The sequence below is a fragment of the Cervus canadensis genome, chromosome 14 (assembly GCF_019320065.1).
Source record: "Cervus canadensis isolate Bull #8, Minnesota chromosome 14, ASM1932006v1, whole genome shotgun sequence".
In the NCBI taxonomy this organism is placed as follows: domain Eukaryota; kingdom Metazoa; phylum Chordata; class Mammalia; order Artiodactyla; family Cervidae; genus Cervus; species Cervus canadensis.
In genome coordinates, this window is record NC_057399.1 from 10,720,154 (window position 1) to 10,735,040 (window position 14,887).

General features: G+C 39.9%; 1 protein-coding gene across 1 annotated transcript in view; it reads right to left on the reverse strand.

The window, feature by feature from the left end:
• Positions 1-14,879, reverse strand: part of NCBP1 (nuclear cap binding protein subunit 1) — a 37,722-nt gene extending 22,843 nt beyond the window's left edge. Inside the window, exons 1-7 of the mRNA XM_043486997.1 lie at positions 14,562-14,879; positions 6,520-6,608; positions 5,861-5,961; positions 3,877-4,033; positions 1,739-1,846; positions 1,264-1,385; positions 274-343 (exon numbers count right to left, since the gene is read on the reverse strand). Coding sequence (XP_043342932.1) covers positions 274-343; positions 1,264-1,385; positions 1,739-1,846; positions 3,877-4,033; positions 5,861-5,961; positions 6,520-6,608; positions 14,562-14,595 — 681 coding nt within the window. The 5' untranslated portion in view covers positions 14,596-14,879. The remainder of the gene's footprint in view (positions 1-273; positions 344-1,263; positions 1,386-1,738; positions 1,847-3,876; positions 4,034-5,860; positions 5,962-6,519; positions 6,609-14,561) is intronic.
• Positions 14,880-14,887: the final 8 nt, after the last annotated feature.

Below are 14,887 nucleotides of genomic sequence, written 5' to 3' on the forward strand. Positions count from 1 at the left end.
ATTTAAGTAAAAAATACATCAACTCTATGATACATGGAATCCCACAGAATAGGGAACGTTTCAAGGACATTCTAACATTTATTAAAAATACACTATATGAAAAAAAAAAAGAAAAAAAAAATACACTATATGCCTAGGGCTACGAGGAGCTGAACCCCTGATATGAAGTGTGAAAACGTAGCTGTGGTATACAAATGGGATGATCTGAGTATGTCAGAGATTAAGGATCTACTCTGTGCTTGTATCTATCACAAGAGACTGAAGTCAATTTACCTCTTCTTGCGGATGTGGTTTTTCTGCCGTCCATACTTGTAACATGGGTACATGAGTCTTTTGGCGTCTTCTAAAGGTTAGAATGAAAATCTACATTTAGGTTTTTAAAAACATGAAAAGGTGTTCAGTTTCTTTCATAATTAAGAAAATGCAAATTATAGGAGTGAAACATTTTAACCTTTAACCAGATATCGTTGATAATGTATTGCATTGCCAAAATGTAGGCAAATACACAGTTTTGAAAACACTGCTGGCAGAAGGCTAACTGATAAATAATCAATCACTTTAGAAGAGATCTGGAAGAGTATAATCTCTTTGGAAGGCAATCTGACTAAACAATCTATCAAAATTAAAACTGTTAAGACACTTCAACCTAGTAATGCCATTTCTAAAAATTCACAAAACCCACAAACACACTTGCACATGTACACAAAGACATATTACAAAGATATCCACTGAAACGCAGTTTAAAATAGCCAAAGCCTTGCAATAGGCTCAGCGTCACCAACAGGAATCGAATTAAAGAAACTGCGGTACGTTAAAGGAGTGGAGTACCACAGAGCTGCTGGGAGAACGAGGCAGAGCGAGGCGCCCCACACCGCAAGTCCAAGCTGCGTCACGGGGAGGGGGTGTGCACAGAAGAGCACCTGTATGCGGGCCGTCACGTGTATAAAAGGAGGGAGGTGTGTATTCAAAGGTCGGAATAGTCACACTCGTATTTTCATTCTTCTTTTGCGAACATGTATATATTATTAAAAATAAAACTACAACTTTTGAATAATATGAAACATTTAAAAAATATTGAAGGTAGCTTAGTGTAATGAGAAAGCAGATTTTCATCTTTAGACTTCTTCAGCTTTATTTGTAACTATGTAGATATTAACAATATCTAAAGAGGTACCTATTAATAGCAAACCAAACTTAAAACAAAATTCCCTGTGAAAAACCTTAAGGGGACACAAAACCATTACCATGCTGCTGCGCCCTTACTTAAGATAGCTTTCAGTGTTGGCAAAGATTCGGTCCATCTCTGCATCTTTCTTCTCATACAATTCCTTTCCAACCCAGGGCAAAGACGACAGAAATGCATACACGTACCAATCCCGCCGCACCTGTAGAATTTTTTAAAAGGTACCTTTAAGACAGGCACTAGTGAATCTTCATTCGCATCACATTTATTCCTGAATGAAATCCTATGGACACTATTTAATAGGGCTGAACGAAGACATCTGGCTCATTCAGAGGATTCTCAGATATATTAGTTTTAATCTTATTAGGCAGAATCATTTAACTAATATACATATGTCATGAGGATCGACCATTATGCCAGTTGGCTTAATTTTTAGATATTAAGAATTTATAATGTGATATCTATTAACCTTTTTTTTTTTTTTTGCTAAAGGGCTATTAGTAAAAAAATTCCTCATACCATATGAATGAGATTCAGCACAAGGGGTTTTCTTACCTGAGGCACATCTTCTTCCTGAGTTACACTTACAAAATTTTCAAACATAGCGACCATTGATGGGGCAGCAATGACATGACAATTCACAAGATCAGAAAGAAAACGGACCTATTGGGGAAAGCAATTTCTATTAAATCTAAATGTCCTTTATAAGATTTATAAAACAAGCATTTTGCCCAAGGACCAAATCTAGACCACTACCTGTTTTTTTTAAGGAACCTGCAAATTAAGAATGGTGTTTTAGATATTTAAAGGCTTGGAAAAAAACAAAATAATATAAATGATACGAACTTACATTTCAGTGCCCACAAACCCATTATTGCACAGCCGAGCTCGTTTGTTTGCGTGCAGCCTTTGGCTGCTCTTGTGGTCTAGCAGCAGGGCTGAGGAGTTGTTACAGAGACCACATGAAGGGCAGGAATCCACAGGTATAGCTCTACATTTATACTAGACTGGAAAGTCAAAGTGAAAGTCACTCAGTCGTGTCTGACTCTTTGCAACCCCATGGATTATACACAGTCCATGGAATTCTCCAGGCCAGAATACTGGAGTGGGTAGCCTTTTCCTTCTCCAGGGGATCTTCCTGATTCAGGGATCGAACCTAGGTCTCCTGCATTGCAGGCAGATCCTTTACCAGCTGAGCTATAAGGGAAGTCCACTAGACTAGGAACCTAAACTGTAATATTCTAGCTACTACAACCAATCATCTTTTTCGTCTGGTTGTGAAACTGGACCACAGAAATGGAAACGAACAGAAATTTACTGGGTGTCCCTGTGTGCCACTGCTAAGCACTACTGAAGTCTCTCAAATGGGAGCTCACAGACGAGTGGGATGAACACCACCTAGACCCAAAAGGATGACGCCTATGCCAGAAGATAAAGAAAACGTGCTCCAGAAACAGAGATAAAGGGAGCAGGGAAAACATCATAAAGTGGGTAACAATCAAACTAGGTCAAGAAGAATCAGTAAAGTAATCCTCAACTGGAGAGGCTTCTAAACAAGACGTTCAACAACAAGGTGTCTTCAGGGCCCCACAAGTAATTCTGACAGAGCCGGGAGGATATGGACGGCAGAGAGAGAGACAGGCAGGGGCAACCACGACCAGTCAGGCTTAATGAGGTTTGAGCTTAATCTTATAGCCTAATCAGTGTCCAACTCTTCTGATTGTATACTCAGTAGAAAAGAATTTGATCACATAGCTTCAACACGCACATATATTTATTCCTAATATACACAGGCCCACTGTGTACACATATTAATAAGGCCATCAGTCTACATGTTACATATTAATAAGGCTTAATTCCATTTCCATTTAGGAAGGCATGAACTATACTAGAGGCCCTGGAGTCAGAAGAGAAGGGACAGATTGGAGAGAAATTTATGAGGTAGAAATGACAGGGCCTGGGGACTGCTTAGAGTATGATGGGGCAAAGGAAGACAAAAGTCAATGCTCAGGTTTTGGGGCAGCTATCCAGTAAATACCAGCCACTTGTGTGGGTTGGGGTGAGGACTGAGAAAAGGAGGTATGAATAATGAATTAATTTAGGGACAAACTTTCAGGCAAGATATCTTAGGGCTATCTAGGAAGTATCTGGAACATAGGTCCGGAGCTCAGGAGAAATGTTGGAAGCAGGAGTTAAAACTATAGTGGGGGGGGGGGGGCGGTCATCAAAATAAAGGTAGTTTACAAAGCTATGAGAGAGAATGGGAATGCTTTCAGACAGAATGTTTGAAAAAAAGTGAAGTGAGGACAGAATTCTGAGAAACACAGAAACTTAAAAGGGGCAGAGGAAGCTGACCCAGAAAAAGGAGCCTGAGAAATAAAACACAGGTGGCAGCAGGAGGTCCTGAAAAAAGTGGTGCAGCAGAAACCAAGAGCTAAGAAGTGTGAAGCATCATTTATTACAGGGAGGTCAACCTGGATTTGGAGTTAAAAGAAGCCATATCAATGGATTTGGTAATGAACTCTGTATCTTTAAGAAGAATGGTTTCAAAAGGGTAGCTGTTATGGCGAGTGGAGAACTGTATTTCAAGAGAAAAGATAAATTATTTGGTTCTGGTTCACCTCTCTCCTCCATTCCGACACTAAGTTCATAACAGCCAAAACCTCCCAAAAGTCAAAAAGCCAAAAACTTACCAAATATACAGCTTCATTATAATTGTTTGATTTCAATGATTCTTTCAGTTGGCGAATCATGGCTTCTACAAATTCTCCACCAAAGTTGTAATTCCTGGCATTCAGTAGTCCAACTAATGTTGTATAAATGGTCAACTTCTCAGGTAACAGACGTGCACTGATTTCAGAAGCCAGTACGACAAGAAGACCCAAACACAACAACATTAAGTTGCTGAATTTTATACTATATAATTTTTTAATCATTTTATTAACTTTAGAAAAACATTACATTTAACTATTATTTTTAAAACTACTTCAAAAAAGGCATAAATATTGAGAAGAGTTGTAGACAGAGCTACCTCAATTTTTTCACTTTGATTCTAATCAGTTAATCCTAGAGTTAAGAAAATAAAACACTCTAACTGTGAAGTCATCAAACTAATATAGATAAAACTCTAGACTAGCTTTTCTTCCAATATGCTGAGTGGAATCGAATGGCAGATTTACAGAAAATGGTTTCTGTGGTAAAATACCTGAGTATTGTTGAATGAAACAAGTTTTTTTAAATATAGAATCATTAAGGGGGAGACAGAGCAATCAACATTTCTAAACTCAGCTGACCAAATGTCATGGGATCAGAATTCCACTTTGAGAAACACGATTCTAGTTCCTTAGAAAAAGTTCAGAACTAATGCCAGTTCCTATTAGTTAAATTGCTCAATTTTGAACACAGTACTCTAATATAGTAAGATTTCTTTACATCTCAATTTGCTTACTCAAGTGTGTTAATTTTCGTTAAAGTTACTTGAAAAGCAGAGGATCACAGTAATAAATTTTTGAAAAAAAGCAAATGTTGATCCCTAATTTAGGCAGCCTTTAGCAATTAGCTGAAAAAGAAAAGCAAATGGGAACTCATGATCATTCAGATTCTCTTAACATTTTTTGCATTTTCCCAAGGTTCCTAGCAGTGTTAGGGACAATTCAGGCTTAAAAAAAATACTTGCACAGATAGTAACCATTCTCTTCAGCCCATCCCCACCTCAAAGTCATGGCTTCCAGAGTTTAAACATGAATCTACACCATTCCAATAAATGCTTTCAGAACATAAGGAATCTATGGATGACTATAGCCAAGTTATTTTTCTTAGTAGTTTCCTAGTGTGAGCACATGTCTTCCTGAATATTAATTGGATTCCTTCAAAAAACTGCATCGAATTTATTCATACTTTATGAGAAGTTAAAAATCGACCTATAGTTTCAATCTGTGTGTACATTTGTAAATTTAAAAACTGAGTTGTAGGTAATTTAAGACAAAAACATTGTTTCAAAATAACTGAAATAACAACTGAAGTCACTTTCATAATAAAGACTCTTTTATCCAGAAATCACAGCTACTTCTCTGCAAAGCATACAGTTCAGAGTAATCACTGTCTACTGGAGTGACAAGAAGTCTGGACTGCTAACTGCACTGTTGGGAGAGAGTGTTTCCTGACCTCACACGAGACCTTCCCACACTAACATCCTTACAAACTAAGTGCCGATACTCATGCCAGCTAACCTAGCTCAGAGAAAGATGCTGCCTATTACGTCATAGCTCCAAAAGCATCTTCAGCCTTCTAGAAGGGCCATTACTTGAGTGACTGACTAGTTCTCAAATTTGTTTGATATTACTGATTAAAAATATAAATTAAACTCTATTATATACATTTAATTGTATGTGCTTAAAAGAAGATTGCTAAACGTGAAGTTGTCTGCTTTCTCACTTAAAAGCAGTCAACTCAAATGAGTCTAAGGATCCAAGAAACAAAAAAATGCTCAATTTTCATGCTATTTATCTCTAAGAGTTCACCAAAGGGCCAATGAAATTTGTCATTTCATCTGACAAATTCCTCATGGAATGAAAGTAGATGACATATGGAACATAATCACATCTTCTGAACATTCCCAAGCATTTAAGAGTAGATAATCCATTATCACCTGGATTCATAAATCTTTTGTATACATACACTGTACAAAGAAGCCTTAAGATCTTGCTCTTGTAGTTAGGAAGATCAGCTTCCAAAACACCAGCCAAGCCTTCAAGGTTGCTCTCCAAAGAGCAGGCACTCTGTAGAGGATTGGATAGCATATTAAATATGTCAGGTACCCAGCAGTTAGTGCATTAAAATTTTCCAGGTTGTGATAAAAAAAGTTACACAAGAGGCACTCTGAGAGTTTAGTGTAAATAAATTCAGATTGTTATTATTCTTTAGAAAACCCTGTAAAGAAAACAAATGAAACTTAAAAAGCAGCGTAACAAGTATTAGAAGTGGGAGGACATCCCAGGCTCTGTCTACTGATACTTTTCTAACTAATTCACTCATTATATGACTGGGCAAACTACCTCAAGTATCCAGAACGTACTTGGTCTTCATTTGCAAATTGAGCAGACTGCTTCCTAAGATCTCCTCTAAGACCTAAATTCCATGAAAATTACTAAAAACACTTAACTCTCAACCATCTGCATTCCAAAGCTTCTAATATGCATCTACTTTGGGATGTCGATGCATGGCCATACAAACTTTGACCATAAGTTAGACCATCAAGTTTTCAGATGCAGAAATTAATCAAGCACAGTCAATTAACACTCTAGGCCCAGCACAATCTGTACCTATTCCGATCATACCTTTTCTCCTACTTTGCATATTAAAGATTCCAAGTGATCTTCAGTTTCATTTGCATCAGAGGTCTTTCTCCTTTTGTGAGGCTGTCCCCCTGTTTCAAGAATGTAAAAAAATGAATATTACAGGACGAATCTGTTACCAAAAGCTTTAACTTTTTAATGCTATCATCTCTTTTCTACCTGAAGCCCTACTGTTTAGACACAGCAGAAGCGCTTAGTAACTCAGACAAGCTAGATACAACCAATAAACAAGGCTAGACACAACCAAAGTCTCCATACCCCGGGGCATCATAACTCCAAGAGGCATTATGTAAGTTTTGCAAGAATAGTGTCCCCATAGAACTATGCAATGCAGCAGCCCTGTCCATTTCTTGGATAGGTAGCAAAGGTGTCCATACCATGCTAGCCACCAGCAGTGGGAAAACTCCCTAGAACACTCATGCATGGCTGTTCCCATCTTTTAAGGGCTTAACCTGAGTTGTTTCATCATCCTCAGTGTTCCTAAAACCTGTCAGTGTCAGTAGTGCTCATTATTCTAATAATGAAAATTATGTAAACTGATGAAATATGGGTATAAAGACCAAGCTGAACATTTTGGAAAGACGAGATGAGGGGGTAAGCTTTTGTTTAAAAAGAAAGGAAGAGGAAACTTCAAATGATGGGAAAGGAAGCATAAAACATTAGGACTAGTTTTACAAAAGTTTTACTAGTTTACTAATTTTACTAGTTTCTGAGCTCTGAAGTCTTCAATTAATGGTTTTGGTTCTATAGACCACAGAGGCAGTAGGGTCTAGTTTATCCCAAACAATGAGACTCACAACCGGCAGACACGCAGAGAAACATCCTGAGCGCGATATCAGAGAGCTGGTGCGGAAGAAAGTACATGATGGGCATCCTTAAGGACCAGATGGTCTATCATTTAGTCTTGGTGTTAGTGATCTCTTACCATTTTGTCTAAAACCTCAATACTCCTACCTCACATCCTTTTGTAGAATAACATAAGGCTGAAAAAATTTCAAATACTAGTGTTAAATATGAAAAATGATGCTGTTGCTACACAGACTGTTGGCCACTCTCTCAATATAATTCAATTTTTGACTTCCACCAAATTAAATTATTAGGACAGCAAGCAGACAAGCAAGCAATAATCTGTAACTCTACCGGGGATCAGTGTTAATAATGAAAATCTGCAGATATAGGGTCACTCAGGACCAAGTTATATTTTTAATCTCCAGACTTGTACAGCCAGAGGAACTGAACCATTTTTAGAGCTCACAACTTACTTGCCACTGGAACATCTGGCAGTGGAAAAAAACCCGATAATTTCCATAAAACACAGCACCTGGCTATTACAACCTGGGGAGTCAAAGGCTTTTTTCCCAATGTCTGACATGACCTTCAGGGAACTACCACGTGAACACAAGCTGAATAAAAGAAGCAAAAGGCAAAGGAGAAAAGGAAAGATATATCTGTCTGAATGCAGTGCTTCAAATAGCAAGTAGAGAGAAGAAAGCCTTCCAAAGTGATCAATACAAAGAAACAGAGGAAAACAATAGAATGGGAAAGACTAGAGATCTCTTCAAGAAAATCAGAGATACCAAGGAAACATTTCCTGCAAAGATGGGCACAATAAAGGACAGAAACGGTATGGACGTAACAGAAGCAGAAGATATTAAGAAGAGCTGGCAAGAAAACACAGAAGAACTATACAAAAAAGATCTTAATGGCCCAGATAACCACCATGGTGTGATCACTCACCTAGAGCTAGACATCCTGGAATGCAAAGTCAAGTGGGCCTTAGGAAGCATCATTACAAACAAAGCTAGCGGAGATGATCAAATTCCAGCTGAGCTATTTCAAATCCTCAAAAGTGATGCTGTGAAAGTGCTGCACTCAATATGCCAGCAAATTTGGAAAACTCAGCAGTGGCCACCAGACCGGAAAATGTCAGTTTTCATTCCAATCCCAAAGAAAGGCAATGCCAAAGAATGTTTAAACTACTGCACAATTGCACTCATCTCACATGCTAGCAAAGTAATGTTCAAAATTCTCTAAGCTAGTCTTCAACAGTACGTGAACCAAGAATTTCCAGAAGTTCAAGCTAGATTTAGAAAAGGCAGAGGAACCAGAGATCAAATTGCCAACATTCGTTGGATCATAGAAAAAGCAAGGAAATTCTAGAAAAACATCTACTTCTGCTTTATTGACTTTGTGTGGATCACAACAAACTGTGGAACATTCTTAAAGAGATGGGAATACCAGACCACCTTACCTGTCTCCTGAGAAATCTGTATGCAGGTCAAGAAGCAAAAGTTAGATCTGGACTGGAACAACAGACTGGTTCCAGATCGGGAAAAGAGTATGTCAAGGCTGTATACTGTCACCCTGCTTACTTAACTTATATGCAGAGAACATCATGCAAAATGCCAGCCTGAATGAAGCACAAGCTGGAATCAAGATTGCCGGGATTAGTATCAACAATTTCAGATGCACAGATGACACCACCCTTATGGCAGAAAGCAAAGAAGAACTAAAGAGCCTCTTGATGAAAGTGAAAGAGGAGAGTGAAAAAGCTGGCTTAAAACTCAACATTCAAAAAACTAAGATCATGGCATCCGGTCTCGTCACTTCATGGCAAATAGATGGGGAAACAATTGGAAACAGTGAGACTTAATTTTCTTGGGCTCCAAAATCACTGCAGATGGTGACTGTAGCCATGAAATCAAAAGACACTTGCTCCCTGGAAGAAAAGCTATAACCAACCTAGACAGCATATTAAAAAGCAGAGACATTACTTTGCTGATAAAGGTCCATCTAGTCAAAGCTATGGTTTTTCCAGTAGTCACGTATGGATGTGAGAGTTGCACTATAAAGCTGAGTGCTGAAGAATTGATGCTTCTGAACCGTGGTGTTGGAGAAGACTCTTGAGAGTCCCGTGGACAGCAAGGAGATCCAACCACTCCATCCTAAAGGAAATCAGTCCTGAATATTCATTAGGAGATTGATGTTGAAGCTGAAACCCCAATACTTTGGCCACCTGATGTGAAGAACTGACTCACTGGAAAAGACCCTGATGCTGGAAAAGACTGAAGGCAGGGGGAAAAGAGAACGACAGAAGATGAGATGGTTGGATGGCATCACTGACTCAATGGACATGAGTTTGAGCAAGCTCCGGGAGTTAGTGATGGACAGGGAAGACTGGCGTGCTGTATTCCATGGGGTCGCAAAAGAGTTGGACAGGACTGAGCGACTGAACTAAACTGATTACCATCTAAATAGAATCAGTGTTATAAAAGGCCACAGGGCAAAACACTGTGTGCTTTGACTCCCCAACCCCTCAGTGATCATTAGGATCTAGTTTAAGTAATCACTGACTATAGATTAGAAGGGATAATGCAAAAAAAAAGAAAAAAAAAATACAACAAGCATGCAACATAACTTTTGCAACATATTCCTGAAGACACCTGTCCATGTAAAGTTGTGGACATGTGCAGTATCACGGTACCGGTAACCCTGAGTCTCTAGTATACATCAGGCTGAAGGCACAGAATCTGCATAAAGGTTCCACCACCCAAAGAGCCAAACCCAACACAAAAGGACTTCTATTTTCAGAACTCATTCACTGAAAAAAATTGCATATTTGAAGGAACATTTACATAAGCTATCAGCCAGGACATTAAAATAGCCGTATCCAACAGCAATGGTTCTCACAACTAGGTTGGATTTTGTCCCCCAGGAGCCACTTGGCAATCTCTGGAGACATTTTTAGCTGTCACACGGGGGGAGTGCTACTGGCCTCCAGTGGGCAGAGGCCAGGGATTCTACTAAACATACCACAGTGCAGAGAACAGCTCCCACCAACAAAGAACAATCCAGCGCAAAATGGCAGCAGAGCTGATGCTGAGTAACTCTGTTCTAGGAAGCAGAATAATACTGTTCTTCAGAATCAGATTCCAGCAAGGTTAGGAGAATGCAGATGCTAAAAAATGACTGAAGCAGAGCAGTTGTTTTTTGTTTTCTTTTAAACCTTAACCGTTGTTCCTTTCTTTCTGGCCCATCTACTTCGCTAACTCGCATCCCACCTCCACGCCATCTCTAAATTAACTATCCAGCTGGCCTGTTTTCAAATCAGTTTAGAATCATACCCCAGACTTTAAAGCAGCCTCCTAGGCACTCTTGTAAGACTGAACAGAAGAAAATACTGCTGTGGGGAGAGAAGGCAGGATTTTTGAAGAAAAACTGGAAAATACAAATATTCAGTCCTCTCTCTGAACTGCAACCTTTTTTTCCTCTCTTCTTCCTACTTCTTGTATGTTTGGAGAATAAGAGGCAGAAAGTAGAAGATGCCCGACTCTCAGCTGATACTGGAGAGACTCTAAGGGGAGGTGGACTTAACAGACACCGTGTAAACTCACACACAGTAATAGGATATTGAACTCAAGAGAACGTGGGCAAGATCACAGGCAAGGAGAATAAAAACTTTAAGAATAAAATTTGCGGAATCAGCTGAATATTTTCACCTATCCTCAAGAAAATATACCTAAGGTAGTTCACAAAACAAGAACAGATTTTATATTAACAAGTACCTAAGTATAAGTTTTACAATGGAAATTAAAGTTACACATTAGCACTTCATTCTGACACCCTTGGTTAGTATAGAAGAGAGAAGGAAGTCTCTATTAAAACCCATTAGAAAAAAATCTTAATAAGCCAAATAATTTTCCCCCCTGTAAGATGATCCTAATTCTATATGGATACATTATACTACATATTTTATATCCTTATTTAGAATTTAAATGCACTACAAAAAATTTTAGACCCACAAAGTGGAAACAAAAACCAACTAATGTGGAAGAGAAAGTAAAAAAAACCAACAAGAGAAAAGGGAAAAGTAAGGTACCTTTGGTCCTGCAGATTTAAAGCAGAGGTATAACAATCACTTCTGAAACAAACTATACTCTTCCTCAGTGTAACAAATCCCTGCACTTTTATTTATTTTTTCTATAGTTAAGTATCAATTAAAAAAAAGAGTCACACTCTAAAAGGTAAGCATCTAATACTAAGTAGCTTAAAAGGGACTAAGGAGGTTTTTGGCCAAGGTTATGGACAATCTAAATACTTTCTTACAAGAATAAAACAGTACATTGAACAGCTACTGTATGCATATCCAAAATAATTGAAGAGCTTCAGATATTCTTAAAAAGAGTCTAAGAAATGAGTTAGTTTTAGCACTGGACCAGTATCCACACACATTTCTTTCCATTTTCATTGTCTATAAATCCATCTCCAGGTGAACTTCATTGGTATAGCCTTGGGTCCTGGACTCTGAAGTCTCAACAGAGACAATTTTAAGTGGTATCTGTGAGCTGGTCCTCCGTTACCTCTCTGACCTCATCTCCTATCTCCCCTTCCTCACTCCACTACGGCAGCACTGGCCTTCTCGCTGTTCGAAGACGACAGGACTATTCTAGCCTTAAGGCCTTGGCATTCAAGCTTCCCTTTGCTTAGACTACTGCTTTCCCCCACCTTTTAATTAATCAAATGTAAATACACCCTCACCTCCTGCAGGTTTTTGATCAGATGCCATTCTCAGTGAGGCCTTCACTGACAAACCAATACAAAACAGAAACACCTCCACGATAAGAGCCTTACCCTCTTTAACTGGTTTTATTTTTCTCCACAGTACTTAACACATATGATACACTATATTTACTTGATTGTTCTCTGCCTGTAAAAGGGAGACTGCACCTTTTATCGTCCTCTGCTGTGCTGCCAGGAGTTAGAACTGTGCCTGGCACTGTTAAATATTTGTTGAATAAATTACTGTGTCTAGTCAAGCACATGGAGAGTCAGGGACTGGTAAGAGCTGACAATAATCCAGAAATGCTTAGATGCATCTAACACAACAATAATTTGGCCTATTTTAAAATAGCCTTCTATAATACTTAAGTTTTCAAAATTTCTGATTTTAAAAAAATTCAGTAGGCATTTAACCAAAAGAAAGTTATCTAAAATATTTGACTCAGATCACCATTTAGTATAAACCCTAGATGACCGTTACCCAAATTGTGGCAATTTATGAAAGCTTCAGACTTGGTGTAGTATCTCAAAGGGGTTATAAACTGCCCTTCAACTACTATTTATAGTAAACGCTGCTTAATTAACTCCTTATTTTGTTTTGTCTTTACTTATTTATTCTGAGATTCCTGCAGCAAGACCGAAATGGACAGTGATTTAGCTGCCAGAAGCTAACTCCTAAGAACGTTATACCAGCATCCCAATAACCAAAGCAAAAGTTTTTTTTCTACAAATTTACATCCAATTCTCCAGGATGCCCCTTGGAAAGACTTTCTCTCCCTTTAGGGATGCCCTAGAAAGGAGAAGATAAAAGAGTAGAGAAAGCATGAGAAGAACAAAGACAATGGGAAGAACTTTAAACGACCCAAGTTCTCCAAATCCCAAGTGATGACTTCTAGGAGATTAAGTTCTTAACTAATCAGATACAAAGCACACAAAAACTATTTTCTGTGCCCTGTATGTACATTATGTTGTGTTTAATAAAAATCAAAGATACAGCATAGTAATACCTGTGTAATGTAACTCTTGACTTGCTTTCACTGGTATCTAGGCACTGCTAATGCTGTCTCCATGTTAATTACACTAAAACTGTAGACCCTCAGGTGTGAGGTGAGAAGGCTGGGGTAGAATATCCTCCCAAGCCTAGTTCTAGCAGAAATCTGATACTTCACTATTAAAACTAAGTGGGGGACATCCCTGGTGGTCCAGTGATTAAGACTGCGTGCTTCCAATGCAGGGGGCACAGGTTCAATTCCTAACCCTAACTAAGATCCTTATACCACAGCCAAGAAAGAAAGAAAATCCAAACCAACAAACCAAACAAAAAAACCTTAAATTAGGGGGATTCTGCTCCTACCCCTAAGTTGCCCCAACATTCAAGGAGAGAAAAATGTCAGTGGAGAAAAGTAATTCAATTTTGTTTGTTCTGTACTTTTTCTTAGAGTCACCATCTGCCAAAGTTTATCAGCTCTTAAGCATTATCAGGTGATAAAATACACATCTTGATGAGCAATTAGTTACATGTGTTACCTCTCACAAAACTAAAAGGTCTGTATCATTATTTCTAAGTTACAGACTAAGGTTTAAAGAGGTAATATAACCCAGGCAAGATCACAAAGTAAACAGCAGGGTCTGGCTTTGAAAAGCTCTCTGATTCCAAAGTCTGGCCTCTTAACCACCCAACTACACTCTCAAAGAACAATACCCTAAACTATTAATAACAATAACCGTTAGGTTTTCTGTTTGTTGAATGTGTGTTCCTAACTGATTTTTGTAAGATAAACATCTTTTCTACTTTTAACTAGCAAAATTATTCTTGGTTTTTATTACGATGGCAACTCCATGATCCCTATGAGCGCAACCATCCAAATGCTTGATCGAAATCTCTAGGAGCTCTCCAGTTAGTCTTCCGACACTATTACACGAGGGAAAGATGCTTACGGTCAGCTCAAAATCTAACTCAACAATCTACGTACATCTCTCTTAAGAGACCTCTTGGGTGTGGATAAGACACCGATTTCTTTCCCTATCGCTTGGAAGAAGGCAAGACGACGGATGACGGGTACAGGAGAACGCTCAGATCGCTCATCTTTTGAGAGTCCTTTTTAAGTGCAATTTGAGGATCAAAACGAGACACTGGGTCGAGTGGGTCCCCAAGAAGCGGAGGCACAGACAGGTGTAATTCCCTGCTCGGCGATGCTAAGAGTCAAATTTTGAAGAGTTCCTAGGGACCGGGGTCCACCAGGTTTCCTGGTGGCCAACGACTGAGAAAGTGGGGACCCGGCAAGCAGGGGTTTTCCCAAAGCGGCCCGGCCGCGCTCCCGCAGTGCCACCCCCTTCTCGCCGCGGCTCCCCGAACGCTCCCGGAGGAAGGGCTTCCCGTCCCTTCTCTCGAGAACCGAAGACCAAGGAAGCCAAACCTCGGCCCACCTGAGCGCGGCCTCGGCGGCCGATCTCAGGGCACTCACCATCGTTCTCGTCGCTGTGCCGCCGCCGCGACATGCCGCACGCTGGTGCTCCGCGGAGCTGAGACACCGCTCACGAAGCGCCGCAGGAACCGTCAGGCCGCCGGCCGGCGGGAGGACAGCGGCGAGGCGCGCGGAGTGGCCGGCGCGCAGGCGCTCTCGGTCTCGGCGGCTCCCGGAAGCACACGGCAGGACGGCTGGATGGCTCCGCGAGTCCGGATCCAGGAAAGCCGGCTTCTGGAAGCTCACCAGGCCGGTGGCTTCTGCCCTGCGCGCAGCGACCCTCTCGGGTTACCTCCGCCTCTCGGCTGCTTCCTTCGCCCGCCTTC